Raw genomic sequence first — 22,744 nt, 5'->3', positions numbered from 1 at the left:
CCCCCCCAGTGTATATCCCATGCGTTATTTGCCTGGATCAGTGCCACGAGAAATGGTGGCACACACACACAGAGAGAGAGAGCTGCGTACTCCGGCACCAAGGTCCAACAAGCAGTTAAATTATATAGCTAACTACTGGTTGACATAAGGGATACGAACTGCCACGTGAAAAGCCCCCCCCCCCCCCCCCCATCTCAGCACATCCGGCAATTCAAAAAAGTCAAAACAATCCCAGTCAAGCATGCAATGCAGGGGGGTCGTCCGGAGGGGGCTATGGAGTAGAGTACAAACAACACGAGATTCCGCGTACCTACTCAAAAAACCCCATTATTAGATGGGAATAGCGGGGACATGAAAAAGTCAGCAACAGCCGTTCACGTCCAAAGAAGCTAATTAGTTAGTTTCCCTTCCCGTAGTTAACCCAACGCTCACTTCGTATTACCACCACCACCACCACTACTAGTATTCTGATTCACCGGCTGAGCCCCCAACACCCATCCAAGCCCGCTCGCCAGACCCCCCGTTACCATACTACTCACCATATCGCGCTTCCTCACCGCCCGCCCCGCCTCCTCCGCGGCGTCCCCAGGCGCACCATCGCCGTTGTTGTCAGCAGCCGCCGCGGGAGCATCCATGCTGCGCCGTGCGGACGTCGACGTCGACGTCGACGCCGGTGGCGCGCGCGAGAGCGGGAAGGCGTTCTTGCTGATAGCGCGGGCGGCGCCGCGCGCCACGTCGAACAGGCCCATGGGCGCTTCGTCGTAGTCTCTGCGGGCGGCGGGGCGGCGCAGGCGTTTGGCGCGCGCGCGCTGGGTGTCGAGGGCGTCGAGTTCGGCGTCGGACGGGCCGAAGCCGCCGGGGACGGCGGTCGAGGGAGAGGTCATTCCTTTGTGGAGGTCGTCGCCGTGCGTGTCCCACGAGTCGGCTTCTTCTTGTTCTTGGGCCTGCAGCGTGTTCATTTCTTCGTCGCTGCGGCGCCATACGGCGAGGATCTCCGGGAGGGGTTCGGGGGAGGGTGAGAGGAGGAGGGCGAGGGAGAGGAGTTCCATTTGTTGCGAGAGGCGGGAGATGCGGGATTGGATGGATGGGGGTTCGTGGGTTGCGGCGGTGGAGCGGTGGCGGCCGGCGGTGTATGCGGCTCGCCAGGAGGTGTTGTCTTCGACGGTGGGTGTCTTATTGGTGGAGCTGAATAGGTTGGCATCATGGGCTAATCGTGTGGTGATGTATGAATATGCGGTTTCGAAGTCATTGGCATTGAGGGCGGAAGAAACGGATAGTGAAATGATTCGACGTGATGAGATAAGTTGGGTTTGTTCTAGGGAGAGTGTCGACAGGTCCGTGTCAGGAAGGTCATTCTCCTGGATGCCGTTGGGCAATCCGGCTGCAATAAGCTGATGGCCAATCTTGAGAAGGTTGTCCAGTTCCGTGTACGCCCTGGAATTTTGTTCTAAGATCTTCTCAATTAAGGAGATTGGATCCTGGTGCAAGCGAATGCCAACTGGTTGAAACGGAACGCCTTGCTGAAGAGTGAGGGAGTAGAAGGATATTGCGTGAGTAGCGGAGAGTAAAGATCTGATCTGCTGAAATGGCACAGATTCTGGAAAATGAGGTGTAAATGAATCAAGTCTATAAGAATTTGTTAGACAACATCTCGTTGGAAAAAAAAACCACTTGAAGCATAAAACCCACATTTCTATCGCCCGTTTCATCCCGCCTCTTGTTTTGTTTCCATTCGAGGCACTGTCGTAAGACATGAAAACTGCGTTTGTTACGGTTGATTCAACTTCTTTCGAAGATAATGGAGAGGATGCAGATGTGTAGATAGAGAGAGCGAGAGAGTATTCTATATGGATTAGCGACATCAAGGATCCTAGCTGGCGGTTTGTAGACTCACGTTTTGCCATTAGCAGAGAACTTAAAATTTCCTCCTCAAAACGGGAAAGGGGTATTCGAGAAAATAAGCCGGAAGCTGATTCGGTGCTATCACCATCGGTTGCAGGGCCCTGCTCACTGCCCCAATTTCTGAGCCAAAGCAACTGCTCTCGGACTGAACGCCAATCTTGAGTCGGTTTCGAGTCTCGTTTCAGAGCTTCAATGACTTCACGTAGCTCTGACAGTTGGCTCTCTTCATCCACAAAAAGACACAATTCTGCAGCTTGTCTCGGAGAAATTGAGTAAGAAAAGCTGTTTAAAGTTCGGATGGACGCTAGGATAGAATCCAAAAACGACATTGACTTGGGGGTTGGGTATGTGACAGGATTAGTAGACTGAAGCAATGAAGTATGGGAAAAATTCTGGCGGCGAATATTGTCAGGTATCGAATGGGGTAGAATGGGAAGAAGTTCGTCGCGATGGATTTGTAATGTTGAATATCCGTCAATCTCAAGGAGAGAAGAAATTCTAGTCAATATGCGGCACACTCCCTCGAAGGCTTTCGTTTTGCACTCTGACAGGGAATAGATAGCCGCAAAAGCAGCTTGTCCATAGTTTGAAGCTAATTCGTGCTTCAATTTTTCCGGTATAGCCACGCTTGCATCCTTGTAGGGCCCTAAGCAGATATCTTCGGGGCCAGCCCATCGAACTACTGTTTCAGCAGCTAAATCAAAGTCCCGTAAGCTTGTAGAGAGCAGCCATTCGTTGACTTCTTGCCAATCTTTCTGGTAGCTATGGCCTTCCTCCTGTCCAGTCTCCGATGATGCTTGGTCATCTTTGTGAAGCTTGCGTCTCTTCGCCTGATTATGGCCATAAATCCACGGTCCAACGAGGCCTCGCAGATCCTGGTCAACCTTTCCCCCATTCTCATAACTTTCCGCGCTGGAAAGAAGTGTGTTAACTGCACTTTTGCAATCCAACGACTCAAGAAGCTCTAGGGAGATTATTCCGTCTTTATCGGGGTGATATTCGTAATTAAAGCGAACTAAGGGAAGTATTGTAGATATCACCCAACTTCGAAGGAGATCTGACGTTTCGCAGAATGGGCTGAGGAGGTCGAGGAGGAATGTCTGAACACCGAACTCATTATCTATTCTGTAGGCACGGTGGATAAGAAATCGAGTAAGTGGTCCTGCTTCAAGTTCATCTGGATGCCCCGGATATTGAAGGGGAAGAAGGCGTAGTCTCCGAACTTGTTTTCGAGCTTCGGTTTCAGACAAGTCTGCAATAGCAGAGGTGTCTATTTCTAGGTCTTCTGAGGCATTGGAAGTTGTGTTAGAAAGAAGATTAAGAACCGGAATATAGCGACTCGGTTCGACACTTTCTGGTAGGAAAGTTAGGATAATCCGGAGGACAGGCTCTAAAGATGGCGGATTGCGGCAACGCTGCAGTAGATCGGGAAGTTGCGAGATATCCCCATCTGTGCAGAGCTGGACGGCCAAGAGCAGAAAATGGGCATCTGAAAAACCAGAGAGGTCAGTCATCTTCGCAAGTGTTTCATGGCTCACACGAGCAGCGAAGAATTGCCGTGTCTCGCTGCGTGCCCTGTGGTGGCTGTTTGGTTGATGTGGCACTTGCACACAAACTCCGGGAAAACGCTTGGACCAATTGGCGCCCGCAGAACATCATCACCACTTTGAACCACAGCCGACCAGCGCAATTCGGTTCACCAACCTTGCCACGGTTTATTGAGATTCAGAAACCATGGCCTCTGGATACGGCAGAAGTGGAGGTATGTTTTTATTTGGCAATTTGGGACTTCTCTGAGCCTATCCATTGCCTACACCCGTCTCCCAATGTCTTGACTAACAACCGGCTCTCAACGCAGGTCCATCGCGATGCTTTCCCTTCTGGCAAGACCTCCTTGCTTGTTACGTGGTCAACTCAGCGGATGGTGAAAGTGGAAAGCTGAAATGTGTACCTGCGATGGAGGACTACTACGAATGCCTACACCATAAAAAAGAGGTGATTTTTGATGTTGATAGCGTTGAAAGCAATTAATGCTAATATGTCTCTGCAATTACAGGCTGCAAGAACGAGAGTGATGCAGAATGCCTACCGCAAGGCCCTCACAGCACATCCCCGAGAGAATGTTCCACGCGCTGAAGAGATCCGTTCGCTCGGTTTACTAAACAAGGAAGATATACAATTCGGTATACAGAAGGAAAGGGATGCAAAAATTGCAGCTGTGTCGCAATAGAGATGACGGTGTGCTTTCGCAAGGTTGAATGAACCTGCCACCTGTTGTAGTTCCTTTTTAGTGTATATCATATTTCTTACTACAATTTCAATGAATGGAGATTTCAGGCGCCATGCATGGAAGAAATCTTGGATTTACGCGATGTGTCATGACGATATTGCATGCACAGAATTTCTCATCATACTCTATATAGCTCGGTCAGCATTTCCATTCCTGTCAAATCGTCGATGCTCGAGGCCAACATCGGCACTCCTGTACTGCCGAACCGTCCTTATATTGCAATTTTGCCGAACCGTTGGCTCGTGGAAGCCGCATAAGAGCGTCAACCATACGAACATTCGGTTATTGGTTCTTCTCCCTCTACTCCCAGCCCATAGAAGGCCGGCGTCGAATTAGCATTTCATGTATGGCAGACTCGACAAGTGGCTACGGCCAGCGTTGCATTCTCAATTATGCTCAGAATGAGACATTGAGCAGGAGATACGTGGAGGAGTGCAAGCTAGTATCTGGTTGATACATAAACAGCCATATCATCACACAGGATATTTCCGACTTATATAATGTCTCAAAGCATTGTAAGTGCAGTACATGCACTATGTGGTTGTACAAAATTTGCCAGAAAAGTTGCAATTAGCAAGAGATTAGGTGTGTGCGGTAGATCCTAAACAACCAAGCCTTCTGGCGAAGAGATTGACATGCTTCCAAGACAGGTCTGAAAAGCAGCTGACCAGGCACTTTCAACCTTCTCACGGCCAGAAGCAGGTCAGAGCTTACGGAAGGGAAAAAAAGCAAAAGTCACTCTCCCTGCCGCAGCGGGCTGCCACAAAGCCTCATGCTGTGTTTCGGCGCAGGATGAGGCCGGCCGTGCCAAGCACCCAGCCTTCAGCCACCAGCGGCCGCAAATCCACCAACAAGAGCGCTCTTTTTGGCCTTTTTAGGGCTCAACCAGGGGCGTTGAGGGGCGGGGTCACGTGCAGAGCGCGATTCCAGGGATGCGACACGCGCTAGACCCACACAGGGCTAGCGGCCAAGCGGCGAACATGGATAGGCGCGATCCCCCGAAGGTTGTCCCAATGATATAAACATCCCTTTGCAACCTCGAACAGCTTTTCTTCCCCCGAAAACCCAGCTCCATCCGCCACTTGGCTCGTTGCACCGCCTTACTTTTTTCACGTACTGTCTTGTTCCCTCACCTCACTATTATTACCTAAGCACTCTGTGCACATGTAATCATCTGTTGTGCCTTTTCGTCGCATGGTTCTCCAAGATGCTTCTTAACTACCTGCTAGGGTGGTTATTTTAATTTCATTTATGTTGTATTTTGTCTAACTACTGATTTGTGACGCGTGGATGTGAAGTGCCAGTGAGCTGGAAGGACCATCGCGATGGGCTCAAGGTAAGTTAATCATCGCAATCCCGTCTGCGCTAGCTGCTGACTAACCCTGCACCCCAGGCTCGACCGCTTAGTCACGTAAGTTCCATGCTGCTGAGTCAGGCACACAAGAACCACTGACCAATCATGCGCGCAGCCTCTTGGAAACTGGAAGCACCCCAGTCATCCGGAATACCGCTGCACAACAGCTGGCCGATGTCCAGAAACAGCACCCCGAGGAACTGTTCAATCTACTTGGCCGTATTCTCCCGTACCTCAGGTCACGTTCATGGGACACCAGGACTGCTGCTGCCAAAGCCATTGGTGGCATTGTGAGCCATGCCCCTATATTTGACCCTAATGCCGACGACACTCAGGTGCCTAATGACGATGAGGTGGAGAGCGAAAAGTTAAAGAAAGAGAATGACGTGGCACACGATATCCTAGAGCTAGAGACGCTTGATATCGTTTCCATTTTAAAATATGGCCACAAGCTCCTGGGAAGCGCCAGCAAGGAGTACGAGTACTCTTTTGCTGGTATGGGCCCTGCTGAGCGACTGCAACGACAAAAGAAGACGCTGAACTCTCGACTCGGGCTAGCCGGCGAATATCTCGAGGATGATCTCATAAACGATATTGAAGCCAACGATAATGTTATGTCTAAAAGGCAAGCGCCAACCCCTAAACTTGACACGTCTGTCTCCTCCCTTGCGCGCCAGCATAGTTTAAATTTTTCCCCTTTATCACCTAGCGAGCCTCCGACTCCTATGAATGGCGAAGAACATGGATTAAGCAAGCGTCAGTTGAACCAGTTAAAACGCAAGAACAAGCAATCCGCTAGGATGGGAACTAATAAAATTCGACTTGTTGATCTTTCGGTTCGTAAAGCCTCAGAAGTTGCGGTCATCGCAACACCTCATCCCATTAAAAAGGAGGAAACCGAAGAAGCGGAAGATGAAAAACAAGATTATTTTTCTCTCAACCGGCAAGGTCCCGATGACGACTCCAAGGTAGTCACAGAGTTCAAAGGCGCTGCTGTCCCAGAAAAGTCATTCATACAAACCGATCTCGAGGAGCAAAATTTAGAGTGGCCGTATGAGCGCATGTGTGAGTTTCTTATGGTGGACCTATTCGACCACAGTTGGGAGATACGACACGGCGCAGCTATGGGTCTTCGGGAAGTAATTCGTGTTCAAGGCACCGGTGCCGGTCGTTTCTGGGGCAAAACTAGGGTCGAGAATGATGCTCTCAACCATCAATGGCTTAGTGACGCTGCGTGTCGGTTTCTTTGCGTTTTTATGCTCGACAGATTTGGCGACTACATCTCCGACAACGTTGTGGCTCCAATTCGTGAAACGATAGGCCAGACACTAGGTGCACTCCTGTCCCACTTGCCTTCAAACTCCGTGGTGTCTGTCTATCGGATTTTGCATAGAATTGTGATGCAGAACGATCTCGATGCGTTGAAACCGATTTGGGAGGTTTGTCATGGAGGCATGATTGGGCTCAAATATTTGGTTGCAGTGCGGAATGACATTTTGTTCGATGCGCCCGGCGTTATGGACGGTGTCATTGAAGCTGTGATGAAAGGCTTGGGCGACCATGATGATGACGTCCGAGCTGTCAGCGCAGCAACCTTAATTCCTATTGCTGACGACTTCGTGAAGTTGCGGCCGGAGTCACTGAGCATGATGATCAATATTGTCTGGAATTGCCTCTCTAATTTACAAGACGATCTTAGTGCCAGCACAGGATCGGTCATGGATCTCCTCGCTAAGCTCTGCACCTTTACCGAAGTTTTAGACGCGATGAAAGCCAACGCCGCCAAAGATCCTGATTCATCTTTCGGAAATCTTGTTCCTCGACTCTTTCCATTTCTACGACATACAATTTCTAGTGTACGGTCCGCTGTACTCCGCGCGCTACTTACTTTCTTGAAACTAGAAGGAGAGGACCAAGATTCGTGGGCGGACGGTAAAGCTGTTCGGCTTACCTTTCAAAATCTTCTTGTCGAACGGAATGAGAATGTGCTTAAGCTGTCGCTACAGGTCTGGTCGCAACTACTTAGAGTCCTTCGCGCCCAAGGGGTTTTCAATGGAGATCAACTTGTTGCTCCCATTCAACCGCTTATAATTGCGACTATGAGTCCGTTCGGAGTTCCTCGATACCCCATACCAATGGATCTATGTCTTTTCATTCGCCCGTCTGGATTACCCTTTAACCCTGGACCTTCGGCACCAAAGAAATGCTTGGTTCCCACTCCCAACGATCTTCCTCCCACACCTGCTCCTCGCGGCAGAAAACGAAAAGCGGATAAAAAGGAGGCTGCAGTGGTTATGACGCATAATGTAGATGGCCATATGTTGCAAGGGGACATTGACCTTGTTGGTACAGACACGATGATCAGATCGAAAATATACGCAGCTACTGCCCTTGGCGAGTTTTTATCCGCTTGGGATTCTGCTAACGAGTCCAGCCTCTGGGAACGAGTATTACCAGCTTTAAATTACCCAGGCTCTACGTCCCAACTAGTGGCAGCCATAGTGATTGAAGAATACACTAAACGTCAAGGGCCTGCATCACGTTATGTCTCCTTGCTTTCACAGTGGCTCAATCCCATGATAGAAAGTGAGCGGCCATTGTGGTATAGCGACATTGCATGCTTTCTCCATATTGCGAGAGCGCAATGCCATTCACTTTTGAACACTTTTCGCGATCATGCTCATGTTTCCCCATCTAGGCTTCCAGCGCTGGCTGTTGTTGTTCAGGGGGATCCAGATGCCGGTCCCAATGCATTCTCGATCCAAGATGCAGAAAAAGTGGTTGGCCCAGACTTTGAAAAGCTTAAGAAAGACCTGTCACCAACTCAAAGAGTATCTGCCCTTCAGGTCCTAAATGATTCCCGTACTAGCGCTCAAAATGCTGTCAAGGAAGCACAAGAAATTAAAGAACAACGTGACATGCGTGTTCGTGCTGCTATTGCTGGCTCCTTGGTTGCACTTCAGGATATTCCAAAGAGACCGAGCCAAATCATCAAAGCTATGATGGATAGCATAAAGAAAGAGGAAAATTATGACCTGCAGCAGCGATCAGCATCTGCTATTGCATCTCTGGTAGAATATTATACCGCCGCAGCAAAACGCGGCCCAGTTGACAAAGTTATTGGAAACCTGGTAAAGTTTTGCTGTGTTGACACATCTGAAACCCCAGAGTTCCACCATAATGTTCACCTGGAAAAATCCATTTTATCTCTTCACAAGGAGGAGGACAAGAAAGATCCAGTCGATGCTGCTAAATTTGAGAAAGAATCACGAGAAGCAAGAATCATGCGCCGTGGGGCAAAAGAAGCGTTGGAGCAGTTAGCAATGAGGTTTGGGGATCAATTGCTAGAAAAGGTTCCTAACCTAGCCAGTCTCATCCAGGGCTCTCTGATGCAGACTTTGGGCGGGGAGCTCCCGCAGGATATTAGAAACCCCTCTAGTGAATTAGGACAGGAGACAGTGGATGGGTTATCTACTCTACGAGCGCTGGCCCCGAAATTCAGTGCTGGTCTATATCCATGGGTTATAGAGCTTATTCCTGTTATTGTCAAGGCTTTACAGTGCGAATTATCCGTCATTCGCTACGCAGCCGCTAAATGTTTTGCCACGTTATGCAGCGTGATGCCTGTTGAAGGTATGACCATGCTGGTGGAAAAAATCCTACCTTCAATTAATAATGCACTGGACATTAGTTGTCGCCAGGGTGCCATTGAGTGCATATACCATTTGATTCATGTTATGGAAGATAAAATTCTTCCATACGTTATTTTTCTCATTGTTCCTGTGCTCGGTCGAATGAGCGATTCGGATAACGACGTGAGACTTCTTGCAACAACGGCATTCGCTACACTTGTTAAGCTTGTCCCACTGGAAGCCGGAATCCCTGACCCCCCGGGGCTTTCTGAAAAGCTACTCGAAGGCCGTGATCGAGAAAGGAAATTCATGGCGCAGATGCTTGATGTACGAAAAGTTGACCAATTTGAGATACCTGTTGGTATCAAGGCAGAGCTTCGATCATATCAACAGGAAGGTGTTAATTGGCTTGCGTTTCTCAATCGGTACAACCTTCACGGAATTCTTTGCGACGACATGGGCCTTGGGAAAACTCTGCAAACACTCTGTATTGTTGCTAGTGACCATCACCTACGAGCCGAGGAGTTTGCACGAACGCAGGCTCCTGAAGTACGGCGGTTGCCGTCGCTGATCATTTGCCCCCCTAGTGTTTCTGGTCACTGGCAGCAAGAGATCCATCAATACGCACCTTTTCTTACCTGCATTTCATATATGGGACCCCCAGCTGAAAGGTCAAAACACAGGTTGCGACTTACCGAAGTTGATATTGTCATTACTTCCTATGATATTTGCAGAAACGATAGCGATGTTTTTGCGCCGATGTCCTGGAATTACTGTGTTTTGGATGAAGGGCATCTGATTAAGAATCCAAGAGCAAAGATCACTATGGCAGTGAAACGCATCCAGAGTAATCACCGTCTTATACTCTCTGGAACTCCAATTCAAAATAACGTTTTGGAGCTTTGGTCACTGTTTGACTTCTTGATGCCTGGCTTCCTGGGAACCGAGAAGGTGTTCCTTGACCGTTTCGCAAAGCCCATCGCGGCGAGCCGTTTCAGCAAATCGTCCTCTAAAGAACAAGAAGCTGGAGCTTTGGCTATCGAGGCCCTGCATAAACAAGTTCTCCCATTCTTGCTACGACGATTGAAAGAGGAGGTTCTGAACGATTTGCCACCTAAAATTCTCCAGAATTATTACTGTGATCCAAGCGAGCTGCAACAAAAGTTATTCCAAGACTTTACAAAGAAAGAGCAAAAAGATTTAGCGAAGAAAATGGGGAGCGCGGAGAGAGAGGCCAAAGAACATATTTTTCAGGCCCTACAATACATGCGTCGACTCTGCAACTCTCCTGCTTTGGTTGTCAAAGAAGGTCACAGGCAATACCAAGAAGTTCAAAAGTACCTTTCAGATAAGAAATCGCATATTCGCGATATTGCGCATGCACCCAAACTTACTGCTCTTCGTGATTTGCTTATTGACTGCGGTATTGGCGTTGATCCATCTGGCGAGGGTGAATTGAATACCGCAGCAAGCTATGTTAGCCCACACCGCGCCTTAATTTTTTGTCAGATGAAGGAGATGCTTGACATCGTGCAGAATGATGTCCTCAAAAAGCTGCTTCCATCTGTGCAGTACCTGCGTCTTGACGGAAGTGTCGAGGCTACAAAACGGCAAAGTATCGTCAACCAATTTAATACAGACCCTAGCTATGATGTTCTTCTTCTCACAACGAGTGTTGGCGGGCTTGGTCTCAATCTTACGGGCGCAGATACGGTTATTTTTGTTGAACATGACTGGAATCCCCAGAAAGATATTCAGGCTATGGACCGTGCGCATCGTATTGGTCAGAAAAAGGTTGTCAATGTATACCGATTGATTACTCGTGGAACTCTGGAAGAAAAGATTTTAAAGTACGTTTAACCTAGCGTTCTCGTTGTCTACCTCGCCGACTAATATTTATCTAGTCTCCAACGTTTCAAGATTGATGTTGCTTCCACCGTCGTTAATCAACAAAACGCTGGCTTAAGCACTATGGACACTGATCAACTGCTTGATCTCTTTAATTTGGGAGAAACCGCTGACACTGTTGAAAAACCCGGACAGGACACCGGTCTTAATGGTAATGAGGTTGACATGGTGGATATCGATGGTGAAGTCAAAGAAAAAGGTAAAAAGGGTTGGTTAGATGATTTGGGAGAGCTATGGGATGACCGGCAGTACGAAGAGGAATATAACCTCAACTCATTCTTGGCATCCATGAAGGGTTGATGTGCGCCTTATCAACTCTTCTACACAGCCGGACTCTTCGAAACAAATCAAAACTCGGTAGTGAGGAAAGTGGCTAATTTTTCTTGGCTCGATAAAAACTTCTTGATGATATTTTTCCACTTTGACTCTTTTATGTATTTGCGAGAGGTGCAGGAGGCCTTGGTGGTGTTTCTAGGAGACATTAAAAAAAGCTGCAGGGCATTGGGTCTGGTCGCCCCTTGCATCAACGGAGTTTTATATGTTGTTTATCTCGGCGCATTTAAAGAGCAGCAGTGGCGGGTTACATCATGTGATTTGTTTTTTCTTCTTGTTTTATCATATTCCTTTCCATCGAATATTCTTTTCCCTGAAAATATGTACTTTGAGATAAGGTTTTTCATTTCGATGTATAAGTATAGCAACAACCCCTTTACTTCTTACCACCATCGGTGCTCTTTTTGAATCATGCATAATTTTGTCTAATTTTTGACAGAACAAAACTGATGAGTCAATCATAGCCAGACGAAATATGGCCTACTCGGGATGGTTTTGGCTAACTGCACCATTTCATGTCAGTGGCCCATTCATAATATCGATCATTCCTCGCCATTGGGCTGAAATCACAAATGTCCCTAACGTCTATGTTTCAAAGCTTGAGTACAAAAGTCTTCCAAGCAAAAAAAAGAAGTGCAACCTGCTATTCTTACACATTTGGCATTCGAGACCCTGACACAAAACTTAAAGCTGCGCTACCACAAAGACTCCGACAATTGGAAGAAACCACGTAAGGGGAGGATCAAAGCTGACCACCTCTACCCTAGTCAACCACACCAAACTTTCAAAGGTGCGCCTAGATAAACAGAAGACAAATAAGATATGAGAAACTAGAGCAACAACATACATCAATGAAGGCTCTCGAAGAAAAAATGTATCAAAAAGTCCAATTTCGTCAAACAGATGACAATGTCAATTTGTTCAGGAAGAGGAGAAGCAACCGTTCCTTCGTTATACCAAATTATGGCAATATTCTAACCCCGTTGTTTTGGTCTTGCGAGGAAGCTCAATCGGCTTAAACTTAGTCCAGATTTTCGATGCACGGAGCTACTCATAGTCCGACCAATACTTCGAGGAGTTCCCCCTGCTGCAGGGCGCTGCTTGACGGGGCTTGGCGTTTGGACTTTTGGTAGCGTTGAAGGATGAGTTTTGACTCTCTTAGCGCTTCGTTGTTCACTAGAGATCTCAGTAGATCTCTTGCTTTCAGGTAGGTCATCCTCAGCTCCCTCCCGATGTCTTTTCTTGTTCATAATACCGTGTGGAATACCACCAGCTGGAGAAAAGAGAAGTTGTCGACGTGGGCTAGATGTCTCCAAAGGTCTTTGCGAAGTTGAATTCAAAACAAAGGGAGGACGCTTCGCGTCTTGTGGTGTGCTGAGAGGTGGAAGGGCGGGATAGATAATTTCATCGTTCTCATCGCCGGTATCTAGATGGGGAGTTTCAGGGTACTTCGGCGCTTCAGGGGAGCCTTCACAAAAAGTCGCGGTATCTGAGAAGTCAACATGTTTCTTGACAGACGGCGGCGGGATAGGATTGTTGTTATCCTGGCCCAGGAGCTTTCGCCCGAAATCAGAAGTCGAAAAGGGTTGATGCGTTCCAGCGGCAATTTTCACGGGGTCATTGGAGAAAAGAGGTTGGTGCTGACGCAAGATTGACTTGAGACCGCCAAGGCTAGGAGTCAGCTGCCTGGGTTTCAGCTTGAGGTCTGTGTGCGGAGTTCGTGACGCAAAGTCTGGCTTCGAAGGAGAGCGAGATAATGAAGGTATTTTTGTGGCGGGAATGTTTTTTACGCTTGCAGAATGTGCGAGTGCTGGCTTATACGGAGTGGTTTCTGGGCCAGAGCTTTTGACAGTAGGATGAGGTCTATTACCGGCCTGGCCGTCCTTAGAGAGAGGTCGCCGAGTAGAAGTATCATCATCCGCTTTGGTCTTGGGCTTCTTCGCTGTCGAAGTAGCAAGCGGAATTGTAGAGCTTTCGTGCTCAGTAAGGTGGGCTTTCGAAATCGTTCGCTTAAGGCTTTTGGTAACACCAGGTTGGATGCGGTCTGATCGAGCTCTAAATGAAGAAGGGTGGTTCGCAATTGAGTCCATCTTCTTGAACTGGGCCATATGAGCGTTACTAAAGCGCCCGATCCTGCCCTTTGCTTTAGCGATTTTCCTCTCTCCCCCAGTTGTTTTGTCAGTATCGGCTTGTTTTCGCTCGCCCTCTTTCATTATCATTTCTGCCTTGATTCTAGCAGCATCTTCTCGAATACTTCTCATAATCTTTTGTGCCTCGGTGCTGAGCTCAGAATTGTCGCAGGAGAGTTTGAAATCGTAGCTTAACTCCTCAAGCTGGTCCGGATGTGATAGCCCCCCCTTCGACGGCGTATTTGATAGCGTTAATAGAGGGCGGGTAGGTGAATTGGGGTCCATCTCAATTGGCCGAAAGCCGAGTACACGCCCAGTGTCTAGCTGTTTCGCAGTGCTTTGTTGAGCTTTGCTTGGATGCATATCTTCGTGACAAGGCCGCAAAGGGCCAGCCGTAGTTGGAGTTTTCATAATTTTTTTTAAGCTGGAGAGAGCCCTAATCGGAGAAGTAATCGCGGATTTCAAGGGAGTTGTGGGGTGAGCATTAGGGGTTTGCTTTGGGCTTGACACTGAGTCTCTTTCAGTAACAGATGGCAACTTGGGCGTGGCGCGCGACGGCTTTCGTTCAGCGTGCGGAAACTGGTAATAGTTAATGAAATTTGACCAGAAAGCAGTATGCTAGAGGTTCAACAAACTTCATAGGTTGGGGTTTCGCCCCTCAGTCGAGCTGATCGACGGGTGACGGGCATTTTGATATTGCAACCGCGCGAGCTACACAGGACTATATTCTGAGTAATGTGATATAGATTTTTAAGACCACTCTAGACTCAAGGATAAAGGTGTAGCCCGTGCCTATCAAGTCATGGCGTTGATATCATCAGGAGTGCGATGAGTCCAGAATCTCCAGATGTCGAGAAGATGCCAAGCCGAAAAGTAAACAAAGATTATGTAATTAAATTATGGTTGATTATATAACACGTTTGATAGTGAAGTCATGTGATGTTGTGCCAAGCCAGTTCTCAAACTCAACAATTTCTGCGGGCTCAAGTGAAAATCTTTTTGCAAGACAACTGCACCGAAGACGAAGAAATTTAGCAAAAGATGATTGCCTGATCCCTCATAAGCCAAAAGGATATGTCTCATCCAATCCAAGGGAAGTATGCGGCTGGGTCGTCTCCAATTGCCGAACTCCATGCGATTCATCAAACCAGATATAACCATCTAACTGATCTGCAAGATCAGCCCCGGAATAGTGGGACGTTCGCTCTGTTTCTGGTCGATATATGACGCCGATGAATCGCTCGAGCCGTGGTGATGCCCTGTGAATTTCCTGGCGAACCTGCGAATCTGCTATGCCCTGACGGAGTTCAAGGTAAAAGGACGGGATGTGAGTTTGATGCGCCAAGTGCTCCCAGCTGTCAGAACGAGACGGTCGGACGTTCATTACCTCTGCATCCCCATCCCATTGATGCGCAGCAGTAACGGTGCCTATATGTGTTCCACAGCCAATCAATGCGACGTTCTGGCGTCCCAGGTTCTCGCGGCACAATTGCCCGATGTTGAGTTCGCCACGATACCTGCCCATGCTGGTATACCTTGCATCGCCAATGTGGCTGTTATGGGCCCAAATAATGGCCTTCGAACCTGCTGGCCTGTGGTCTAGGAGGCGATGAAGGGTTTCGAACATGTGCGAATCTCTCAGTGACCAGGATTCGAATCTGCTTGAATACATGACACGATAATAGGATTCTGCGTCCGCCACGAGGTATGCATTTTGTTCCATGCTGTGAAATTCATCGCCATCATGTTGGGTAGCGGAGTATTCCAATCTCTTCTTCAGCAAATCCCGGAGCATGCGAACAACCTGCTCCTCACACGTTTTCATTTTTGTGTTGGTAAAAGCCGCAAATCCGTATGCTGCCGGATCGTCAACCCAGGGCTGCAGGCAGCCGTATCTCTGACGAGCTAGTTTTGCCATTTCTGGGTCTACGCTGTCAAGATACTTGATGACGGCGTCGATAGACCTGCCCATGCTATATAAGTCAAGTCCATAGATCCCAGCTCTTTTCTGCGCAGGGAGAGTAGCATTATGGTCCCTCATCCAATGAACAAGATCCTGCATTTCCTTATTCCGCCACATCCAAGTTGGAAACCTCTGGAAGGGCTCATCTTTTCCCTTCTCAAGGCTTCCCTTGAGACCGGGTCGCTGTCGAACGTATCTGTCCAACTCTTCTGCATCAGGCCAGTCCGCTTCCAACGCCACAGTATCAAACCCATGCTTTTTAATGAGCCGTTTGGTAATCTCCGCACGGGCAGTGTAAAACTCTGACGTCCCGTGAGTCCCATCTCCTAGTAGGACTACCTTGTAATTCTTCAAGTGGTCAAAATGGGAGCTGAATGATTCATCCGTGAGGGCGGGAAGTGGCTTCACCGCCGCTTTTAAGACTTCCACGAGTCGCACGCTCATGTTCATGGAAGCTGTCGCCTCTACAATGTTAGGCAACAGTAGAGAAAGAGCCAGTTTGACGGATATCGGCGTGGTCGTGGATCGCCACTGCAATGACTTCATTACAGAGCCTATTTACCCCTCATTAACTACTACGTACCATTGATATATACGTACTGTCTGCGCTGATTTTACGAGGTTCTCCGGCATCATAGCATCATTCTGTAAGTCTCCTAACAGTATACGCTCAGGATGTCTCGCCATTGTCGTTTTAAGGAATCCATGGAGAGTGTGTATGGGAAGACTGCTGATATTCCAGACCCTGATGCTTGGGTGCCTCCAATAAATCCTGGAGGCCTCAATGGGCGCTATCTTTGGACAGACGCCTTTGGAGTGTTAAATTTCTTAACTTTGAATAAGGAGAGCCCACAAAACGACAGGAAATACCTCACGCTAGCCAAGCGGTCGGTTTGCAACGTCCATGATACCCTCGGCCACACTCGCGATAGAACGGCAAGACTACCAGGCGCCACTGATAGCAACCCCCTCGGTGGTGGGCTACGGATTGGAAAGGTATCAGAAACTGGGCCAGATGGCGATGGTCAATATCACCATTATCTGACATTATGGATGTTCGCACTGAATCGGCTGTCTATGGCCACCGGAGACGCATCATACAATTTTCAGGCAATCTCTCTGGCGAAGGCCATACACCCGCGTTTTGTAGTTGAACGGGCCTCAAATGCCATACGAATGGTATGGAAGATGTCAATGGATCTATCTGAACCACTTGTGGAGAACGAGGGACACCTTGACCCGATAGATGGGTACTTGGTATTTCGACTCCTGCAATCGTCAGCGGCGAGCCATGGAGAAGGCCAAATCTTAAGTGACGAAATCGAGGATTATGCAAGAATTATGGATCGAAAAAAGGGCCAGCGTGTTTCCAGCGATACTCTTGACTTGGGTATGAGCATGTGGACTGCTCACTGGCTTGCCGCAAAAGAAACCTGGGCGGCAGATCTGAGAGCCAAATGTCTCTCTCAACTGCGTAACCCTCCCACCAGTATTCATTAGAGAAAAGTCGTACTGTCTTGACTAACTGTTGTCTTCTTCGCCTACCCGGTATAGGAACCTTGTTTGGGGCTCAAAAGTACTTGGGATTTTCTGTTGCTTCTCGCACTGCTTACAGAGACTTTGGAACATGCCTCGGGATAGACTGTGCTTGTTATACAGGAGATGCAGGAGACGGGTTGCAGACCTATTCTGAAACATTGATTTCTCAGTGGGAAAAGAATATGTCCTCTGTAATGATACCGGAAAACTTGAGACCCATCACAATGGTCATGTATTGCACGGCATTGATTCCTGGTGGTAAGTGCAGGGTTGATGAATCTGCCTTGCTTGGTGAAAGTTGACTCACTTGGAGAAATAGCGTTCAAGGCAGGGTATTTTGGGCCTGAGCCTATCAGAGAAATTGCAAGTTGAACACTGTTCAACATGGCTGTGTGGTTGTTTTTATTTGTTGTGAGTGATGATATTATAATATTCAGCAAAGCTAGGCCCCAAGCAGTTTTTAGATGAACTGTTTTCCATACAACTCCAAACCATTCTAACTCTCTTATTACTAAAATTTACCCAAATAAATATCACACACTTATCTTTTGCTCTTAAAAATCAGATCCCAGGTACACCAATGGTTCTTCTCCATAAAGGAATAGCTCTAGGCAAAATATATATCACATACACAGCAAAAAGTGCAAGTATTAGCCCAGAAGTCTGTGGTGAATAGAAAAAAAGTCAGTAACCTACAGCCAAATGTTAAAGCTGACAAATACAGTCACTGTTGCCTACCTTCTCAATGAATGTATGGAACCAAATCCCTGTCATGAGTAACATCCACCAACATAGACCCGCAACCGCCCAGACAAAATTCTGTACCATCCTAACAGAAGTTTGACCATTCTCACTCTGTCCTGTTCCCGTCGATTGGTGAATTTCAGGTTTGTCTTTGCTATTAAGAGTTTCGCTCACGGCAACCGAGGAGCCTAATAGTTCAAATACAAGAAAAGCGCTGGCAAGAACAAGCATAAATGCATGTCCACTGACATCGTGACCTCCTTTCCAAGAACCATTCGCTAATTTACATGCCACAGCAGTCATAATAGAGTCTGGTGCGGGGCTGTTGGCATCCAGTCTCTCACATCGTCCTCCCGTGGCAGTAAAGCTACGGTCAATAATAGCTGGGCCAAAGCACCACTGGGTGGTCAGAACCCATGCAAGTGTAACCAACGCATATCGGAAAATTGCCTGCCACGCTCTCCTTAAGCGTTCATTCGCGTCGAGTCGCCTATTGACAAATCCAGGTTGGGTCAAGAGAATTAAGACAAAAGCGATTGTTGTCCAGAGCCAGCCGATTTTAACAAAATAAATATTGAAAATATTGCTCTTGTTGGCGAAATAGTTAACTGGTGTAGGAGGGCGGTCTGGCGCGGTAGTCGAAGACGAGAGATTTGGGGCTAACGGCTTCGCCGTAGGGGACACAAACGAGTACAGGGAGCCGAGGAGAAGCGTAGCTGGATATACGAAAAGGGAAGCGACAGGTAGATGCGAAGATCCTGGAGACACTGTTCTCTGATGAACACATCCAGCAGCACCCAAAGACATGATTTAGGATCGCGCGGCCTTGGACGTGTATTAGAGAAAGGAAGAGAGTAGCCCCAAAATATCAATCATTGTAGAAACGACTCCAGGAAACATAAAAAAGGACTCCAGCGCGAGGCCCCTCGCTGGAACTGGGAAATTTTTTCTAGAGTCGACGATGTTGGATGGACAAGGATAGGATGACGTCGGTGCTACAACATCGCGCTAAGCCATAAACGGAGGTCACATGGTAGACTGGTTATATAATCTAGCGAAAGAAGCCAATCACGATGGGATTTAACCTCAACAAGACACAGTATGGAGGTTTGGATGAGAGTGCTTTTTACCTTGAAATGGAACGCGGCTAATGTTTGAAAGTTGCTACCATGTTGTATATGAAGAATATGCGGTGCATTGTCTAATGACCGCCATCACGACTGGCAGCATCCAGCCATGAACACCTGGAGACCTTAAGCACTTCCTGCTTCGCGCAGTGAAAATACGGCGCCAGAGAGAGCAGCGACAAGGGCTGAACAGCAACTGTATTATGCCGTGGAGAAGCTTTGACTTGCTCCGCTCTATGAAATACGGCAAGGCTAAACGGTAGTTAAGTACGGAACCTAGATGAAGGATTCCTAATCGTGGCCCTAACTTATGGATTTACCAATCACAGATAATGCTCTTCTGGAGTTGTGGCCCCGGTAACTCTGATACACAGCACAATACTTGTGTTCAAAGGCATATGATACTGCTATGGAGTCCGCGGCCCCCATTGCTTGTTGCCAGACGGCGAATGCTTTATTGAGAAAACAAAGCGGTCAACTGAATGATGTTTGCCGTGCCTTCAATCAGTGCTTCACAGCATAAACTGTAGCTTCACTGGATGTGCTACAAGCACCTGGCCGACTGCTTCTTGCAGCGAGGTCTAACCCGATGCGCGCGAAGAAGTCATGACTCCAAAGGCCTTTTTACAGATATGTGGTGCAGGCAGCAGCAGCCCATGTACTCTACTTACCGTTGCTATCTAATTGACTCCTTTGAATTCGGCATCGGTAGGTGATTCGCAGTTCAGGTAGCACATTTCACTAGCAGATCAACCCATACACCCGCTTTTGTTGTGCACGGGATCCAATTGCCATACTTTTGGACAGACCGTCACATAGAGTCCAGACTTATTTCTAATGTTTTTATTTTGTATGTATGTTTCCAACTTGGTCGTGCGCCTTTCTTGCGCTGGACCCTTCTTGGCAAGAATCCTTGATTCATGCTGGTACTACTCTGTCCAGAGCCCAAAGCGAACGTCAGGCTTGCTTATGTTGGATAATCCACAAAGGCTTATGTGTTTAGGCCTGCGCAACCGGCTCATCAGCTCTGTAAGCGCTTGTTTCAAGAGAGGGTGCTTCAGCACACTCTCTCTCATTCAAACAAATGATTTTTGAATTGTGATTTTCCGCTTGTACTCCATAATATGCCCGGAGGAGATGCATGGTCTCGGTATATTTGCAGTCATTATAATCCACGGTAGTCTTGCAACTTGACGTTGGACCCCTACTTCATGACCTGCAGCTTTCCCTTTCCTCGACGAGGAGGGTTTTTTCATATGATTCGCAGGTTTCCTTTGGTATCCAAGACGCCAGGGCGCTTACGGGGAAGGTAGCCCGGTCATGCCTGGAGCTTTTTCATAGGCTGCCGGCTTTTAATGCACGTCAACTGAGGTAAAATGCTTCTTGCGGCGCTCCCGAGACTCCACTTCAACCGTCAGTAGCGACCGCTCAGCCTTACTTCAAGGAGCAATGCACCAATCCCTTGTTTGAATAAACAATTTTACGCTAGCTGCCTTTCCCTGGTTCCCCGCAATGGCTTGACCTGCAGGACTTAATTCCACTTTGGAATCTGTAAGGCGCACGGATCACCGACACTTACCGGGTTGTCAAAAGAAAGAAAAAGCAAGTACCATCGTCACTGAATAATTGTCTACATAAGTACCGCCGGGTACAAGCTTAATATTCATTAAACATTTAAATCTGATGCCCGGTATCATTTTCGGCGCTATTTTGAAACTGAAAGACGTCCCATACTTATCGAGGCCTTGAACCCTTTTTCGTATAACCCTACCCACTAGTTATTGTTCACGAAATTACTTGGACTGCTTTGTTCTGTTTTCTACCTATCTAGATTTCGTTGCCAGAACGCCACTTAATGCCTTCCGAAGGCGTCCCAAAGTGCCAGCGGTGCCGAAGAGATCACAAAAAGGTCGAGTGCTCCTCTTCGTCGCTATAACGAAGTGTTTTTTAACCTCATTATAGTGCTCTCCAGAAAATCGACCTTGGCCAGGTCCAAAATGCGACCGTTGCGAAAACTATGGATACGAATGCTCCGAAAATATGATGGCCCGGCGGTCATCACAAAAAGATATTGACCATTCACGCTCTACAAGCCGCCTTATAGAAGGAATTTCCCATGGAAAATTCTATTATCAGCCCGGCGTGGCTCGTACATTAGCAGTACGACCGCAACCGCAGTCCCAGAACTCTATTTCAAGACCAATATACACACCGTCTCCTTGGACCGGACTCTTCGACTACCTCAGAGATATCGACTGGTTGAATGTGAAATGCTTTGGCGTGTGCCCCGATCCTTTTGCAACCATGTTTCGATCTCCCATGCGTTTAGTACCAAATATCTCAGATACTCCACTCGGGAAACGGCAAATGTTTCTTGAAATTTTTGCGCAACATCAACGGCTAATACACAACCAGTCCTTCACAGCAGCGGCGTCTCTGGATAGCTCGATTCACTTCCTTGTCACGCAGTTACAGAGGCAGCACCCACGGATTGCGATGGCATATACCTTCGAGGAATTGTCAGGTATATGCGCGAACCATATTCGTTACGGCTCGTACTGGCACGTTTTCAAAACCACCCTCCAAACAGATGAGGTATTACTGATTGACCCCAACTATTCCTTTGATAATGAGTATCCAAAAATCACTTTTGATAGCGCAAAACAAATATGGCTATCGCAGCACCTGGGCCTCAAGCAGTTCTGCCAGAAGTTATCAGGCCTCAGCCAGATGATTGTAGATTTGGCACGAACAGACCACAATTCTGAAGAGCGCGCATTTCTAGCCATGAAAATCCCAGATAGGTTAGAGGAGGTTTTGGGACCTCGACTGTGCCCCTTTCCCGAACCCGGCCGCGTACCCACCCCACCTATATTTCCCGTCGATACATTGACCAGCTCCCCTGTGGACACCATAGACGGAGATGTATATTCATTAAGCGACTCTGCAGGGGCTGAAGAATCGGACGACGGATGTTCGCTGGGTGACAGGGCATACCAAGCCATTCTAGGACACAGTTACTTGGGTGAGAATGGGCTCTGGGGGCCGTGACAAAGGATTTGCTGTGCTGCAGGGTCATGCTGCCCAAATTTTGCTTTTTGCAAATTGTTTTCTTTTCGCACTTTCGGGGCGTCCTGCAGCACACCTGAAGTTTCAGTAGTATTCATTTTCAAGGCGCATCGGGAGTACCTCACTCGCGCTCTCTTTTTTTTTTTTTTTTTAAATTTTTTTTAAGACCATGTCAAAATTTCTCCCACTATCAATGATAAGTATGTCTTAATCACGATTGGAATTTTGAATTATGACCAGTTGGATTCTATTTGCGCTGCAGCTCTTAATAGTTAGTGTCATCGGACTATGCTTACCTTCACCTCTTCATTACTTAGCCCGAATAGCTGGCCTGCCCGACATCTAGCTTAATAGATACCAGCCATGCAGCTTCCGTCTACCTAGAAAATGCAGAAAGAACGTTAGCCTATCAACCGCCAAGAATTCCCCCAAATATGATATGAAGAGCATTGGAGCATCAAGCGGTATTTTGCATGAAGATACCACCGAGGTCTGTTAAGGTCCCAGTGGCTTGGATAGTGGTTTCAAAAGCCGGTTATTTGACAATTTGCTCCCGAAACGGATCTCCATGAAGTCCGTGTGTATCGGTATTAAGTTGTTTTCCTGTACAGAGTACAAAGTGATAGAACTCACAACATATCCCAGTATGTTACCACCATGCACCATGTGGTTGGCCGGGCCTTCATAGTTATTGGGCGCTTTGGCAGTGGCCAATCGCAACTCGATACCAGAAATTAACACCAACAGGGGTTGA

General features: G+C 47.7%; 8 protein-coding genes across 8 annotated transcripts; 4 read left to right on the top strand and 4 right to left on the bottom strand.

Moving 5' to 3' along the window:
- Positions 1-428: 428 nt before the first annotated feature.
- LOZ57_002298 (uncharacterized protein) lies at positions 429-3,416 on the bottom strand (the record flags this gene model as incomplete). The annotated part of the gene is made up of 3 exons (XM_049251373.1): positions 429-1,626; positions 1,690-1,843; positions 1,895-3,416. The coding sequence occupies 3 exons, from the start codon at positions 3,414-3,416 to the stop codon at positions 429-431; spliced, it is 2,874 nt and encodes a 957-aa protein (XP_049109673.1).
- A 220-nt stretch (positions 3,417-3,636) lies between these two features.
- Positions 3,637-4,132, top strand: LOZ57_002297 (uncharacterized protein; the record flags this gene model as incomplete). Its single annotated transcript, XM_049251372.1, has 3 exons — positions 3,637-3,664; positions 3,761-3,897; positions 3,959-4,132. The coding sequence occupies 3 exons, from the start codon at positions 3,637-3,639 to the stop codon at positions 4,130-4,132; spliced, it is 339 nt and encodes a 112-aa protein (XP_049109672.1).
- A 1,385-nt stretch (positions 4,133-5,517) lies between these two features.
- MOT1 (TATA-binding protein-associated factor mot1) lies at positions 5,518-11,386 on the top strand (the record flags this gene model as incomplete). Its single annotated transcript, XM_049251371.1, has 4 exons — positions 5,518-5,528; positions 5,586-5,603; positions 5,662-11,028; positions 11,083-11,386. The coding sequence occupies 4 exons, from the start codon at positions 5,518-5,520 to the stop codon at positions 11,384-11,386; spliced, it is 5,700 nt and encodes a 1,899-aa protein (XP_049109671.1).
- A 1,007-nt stretch (positions 11,387-12,393) lies between these two features.
- On the bottom strand, positions 12,394-14,237 carry LOZ57_002295 (uncharacterized protein; the record flags this gene model as incomplete). Its single annotated transcript, XM_049251370.1, has 2 exons — positions 12,394-14,127; positions 14,184-14,237. 2 exons carry the CDS (start codon positions 14,235-14,237, stop codon positions 12,394-12,396), a joined length of 1,788 nt encoding a protein of 595 aa, XP_049109670.1.
- Positions 14,238-14,605: 368 nt separating this feature from the next.
- Positions 14,606-16,057, bottom strand: LOZ57_002294 (uncharacterized protein; the record flags this gene model as incomplete). Its single annotated transcript, XM_049251369.1, has 1 exon — positions 14,606-16,057. The coding sequence occupies one exon, from the start codon at positions 16,055-16,057 to the stop codon at positions 14,606-14,608; it is 1,452 nt and encodes a 483-aa protein (XP_049109669.1).
- A 129-nt stretch (positions 16,058-16,186) lies between these two features.
- On the top strand, positions 16,187-17,011 carry LOZ57_002293 (uncharacterized protein; the record flags this gene model as incomplete). The annotated part of the gene is made up of 1 exon (XM_049251368.1): positions 16,187-17,011. One exon carries the CDS (start codon positions 16,187-16,189, stop codon positions 17,009-17,011), a length of 825 nt encoding a protein of 274 aa, XP_049109668.1.
- A 600-nt stretch (positions 17,012-17,611) lies between these two features.
- Positions 17,612-18,601, bottom strand: LOZ57_002292 (uncharacterized protein; the record flags this gene model as incomplete). Its single annotated transcript, XM_049251367.1, has 2 exons — positions 17,612-17,713; positions 17,789-18,601. The coding sequence occupies 2 exons, from the start codon at positions 18,599-18,601 to the stop codon at positions 17,612-17,614; spliced, it is 915 nt and encodes a 304-aa protein (XP_049109667.1).
- Positions 18,602-20,964: 2,363 nt separating this feature from the next.
- Positions 20,965-21,972, top strand: LOZ57_002291 (uncharacterized protein; the record flags this gene model as incomplete). The annotated part of the gene is made up of 1 exon (XM_049251366.1): positions 20,965-21,972. The coding sequence occupies one exon, from the start codon at positions 20,965-20,967 to the stop codon at positions 21,970-21,972; it is 1,008 nt and encodes a 335-aa protein (XP_049109666.1).
- Between the last annotated feature and the right edge of the window lie 772 nt (positions 21,973-22,744).

Source organism: Ophidiomyces ophidiicola (assembly GCF_022830035.1).
Source record: "Ophidiomyces ophidiicola strain CBS 122913 chromosome Unknown scaffold_6, whole genome shotgun sequence".
In the NCBI taxonomy this organism is placed as follows: domain Eukaryota; kingdom Fungi; phylum Ascomycota; class Eurotiomycetes; order Onygenales; family Onygenaceae; genus Ophidiomyces; species Ophidiomyces ophidiicola.
Note: the sequence above shows the minus strand (reverse complement) of the source record. Positions and strands in the feature narration are given on the sequence as shown.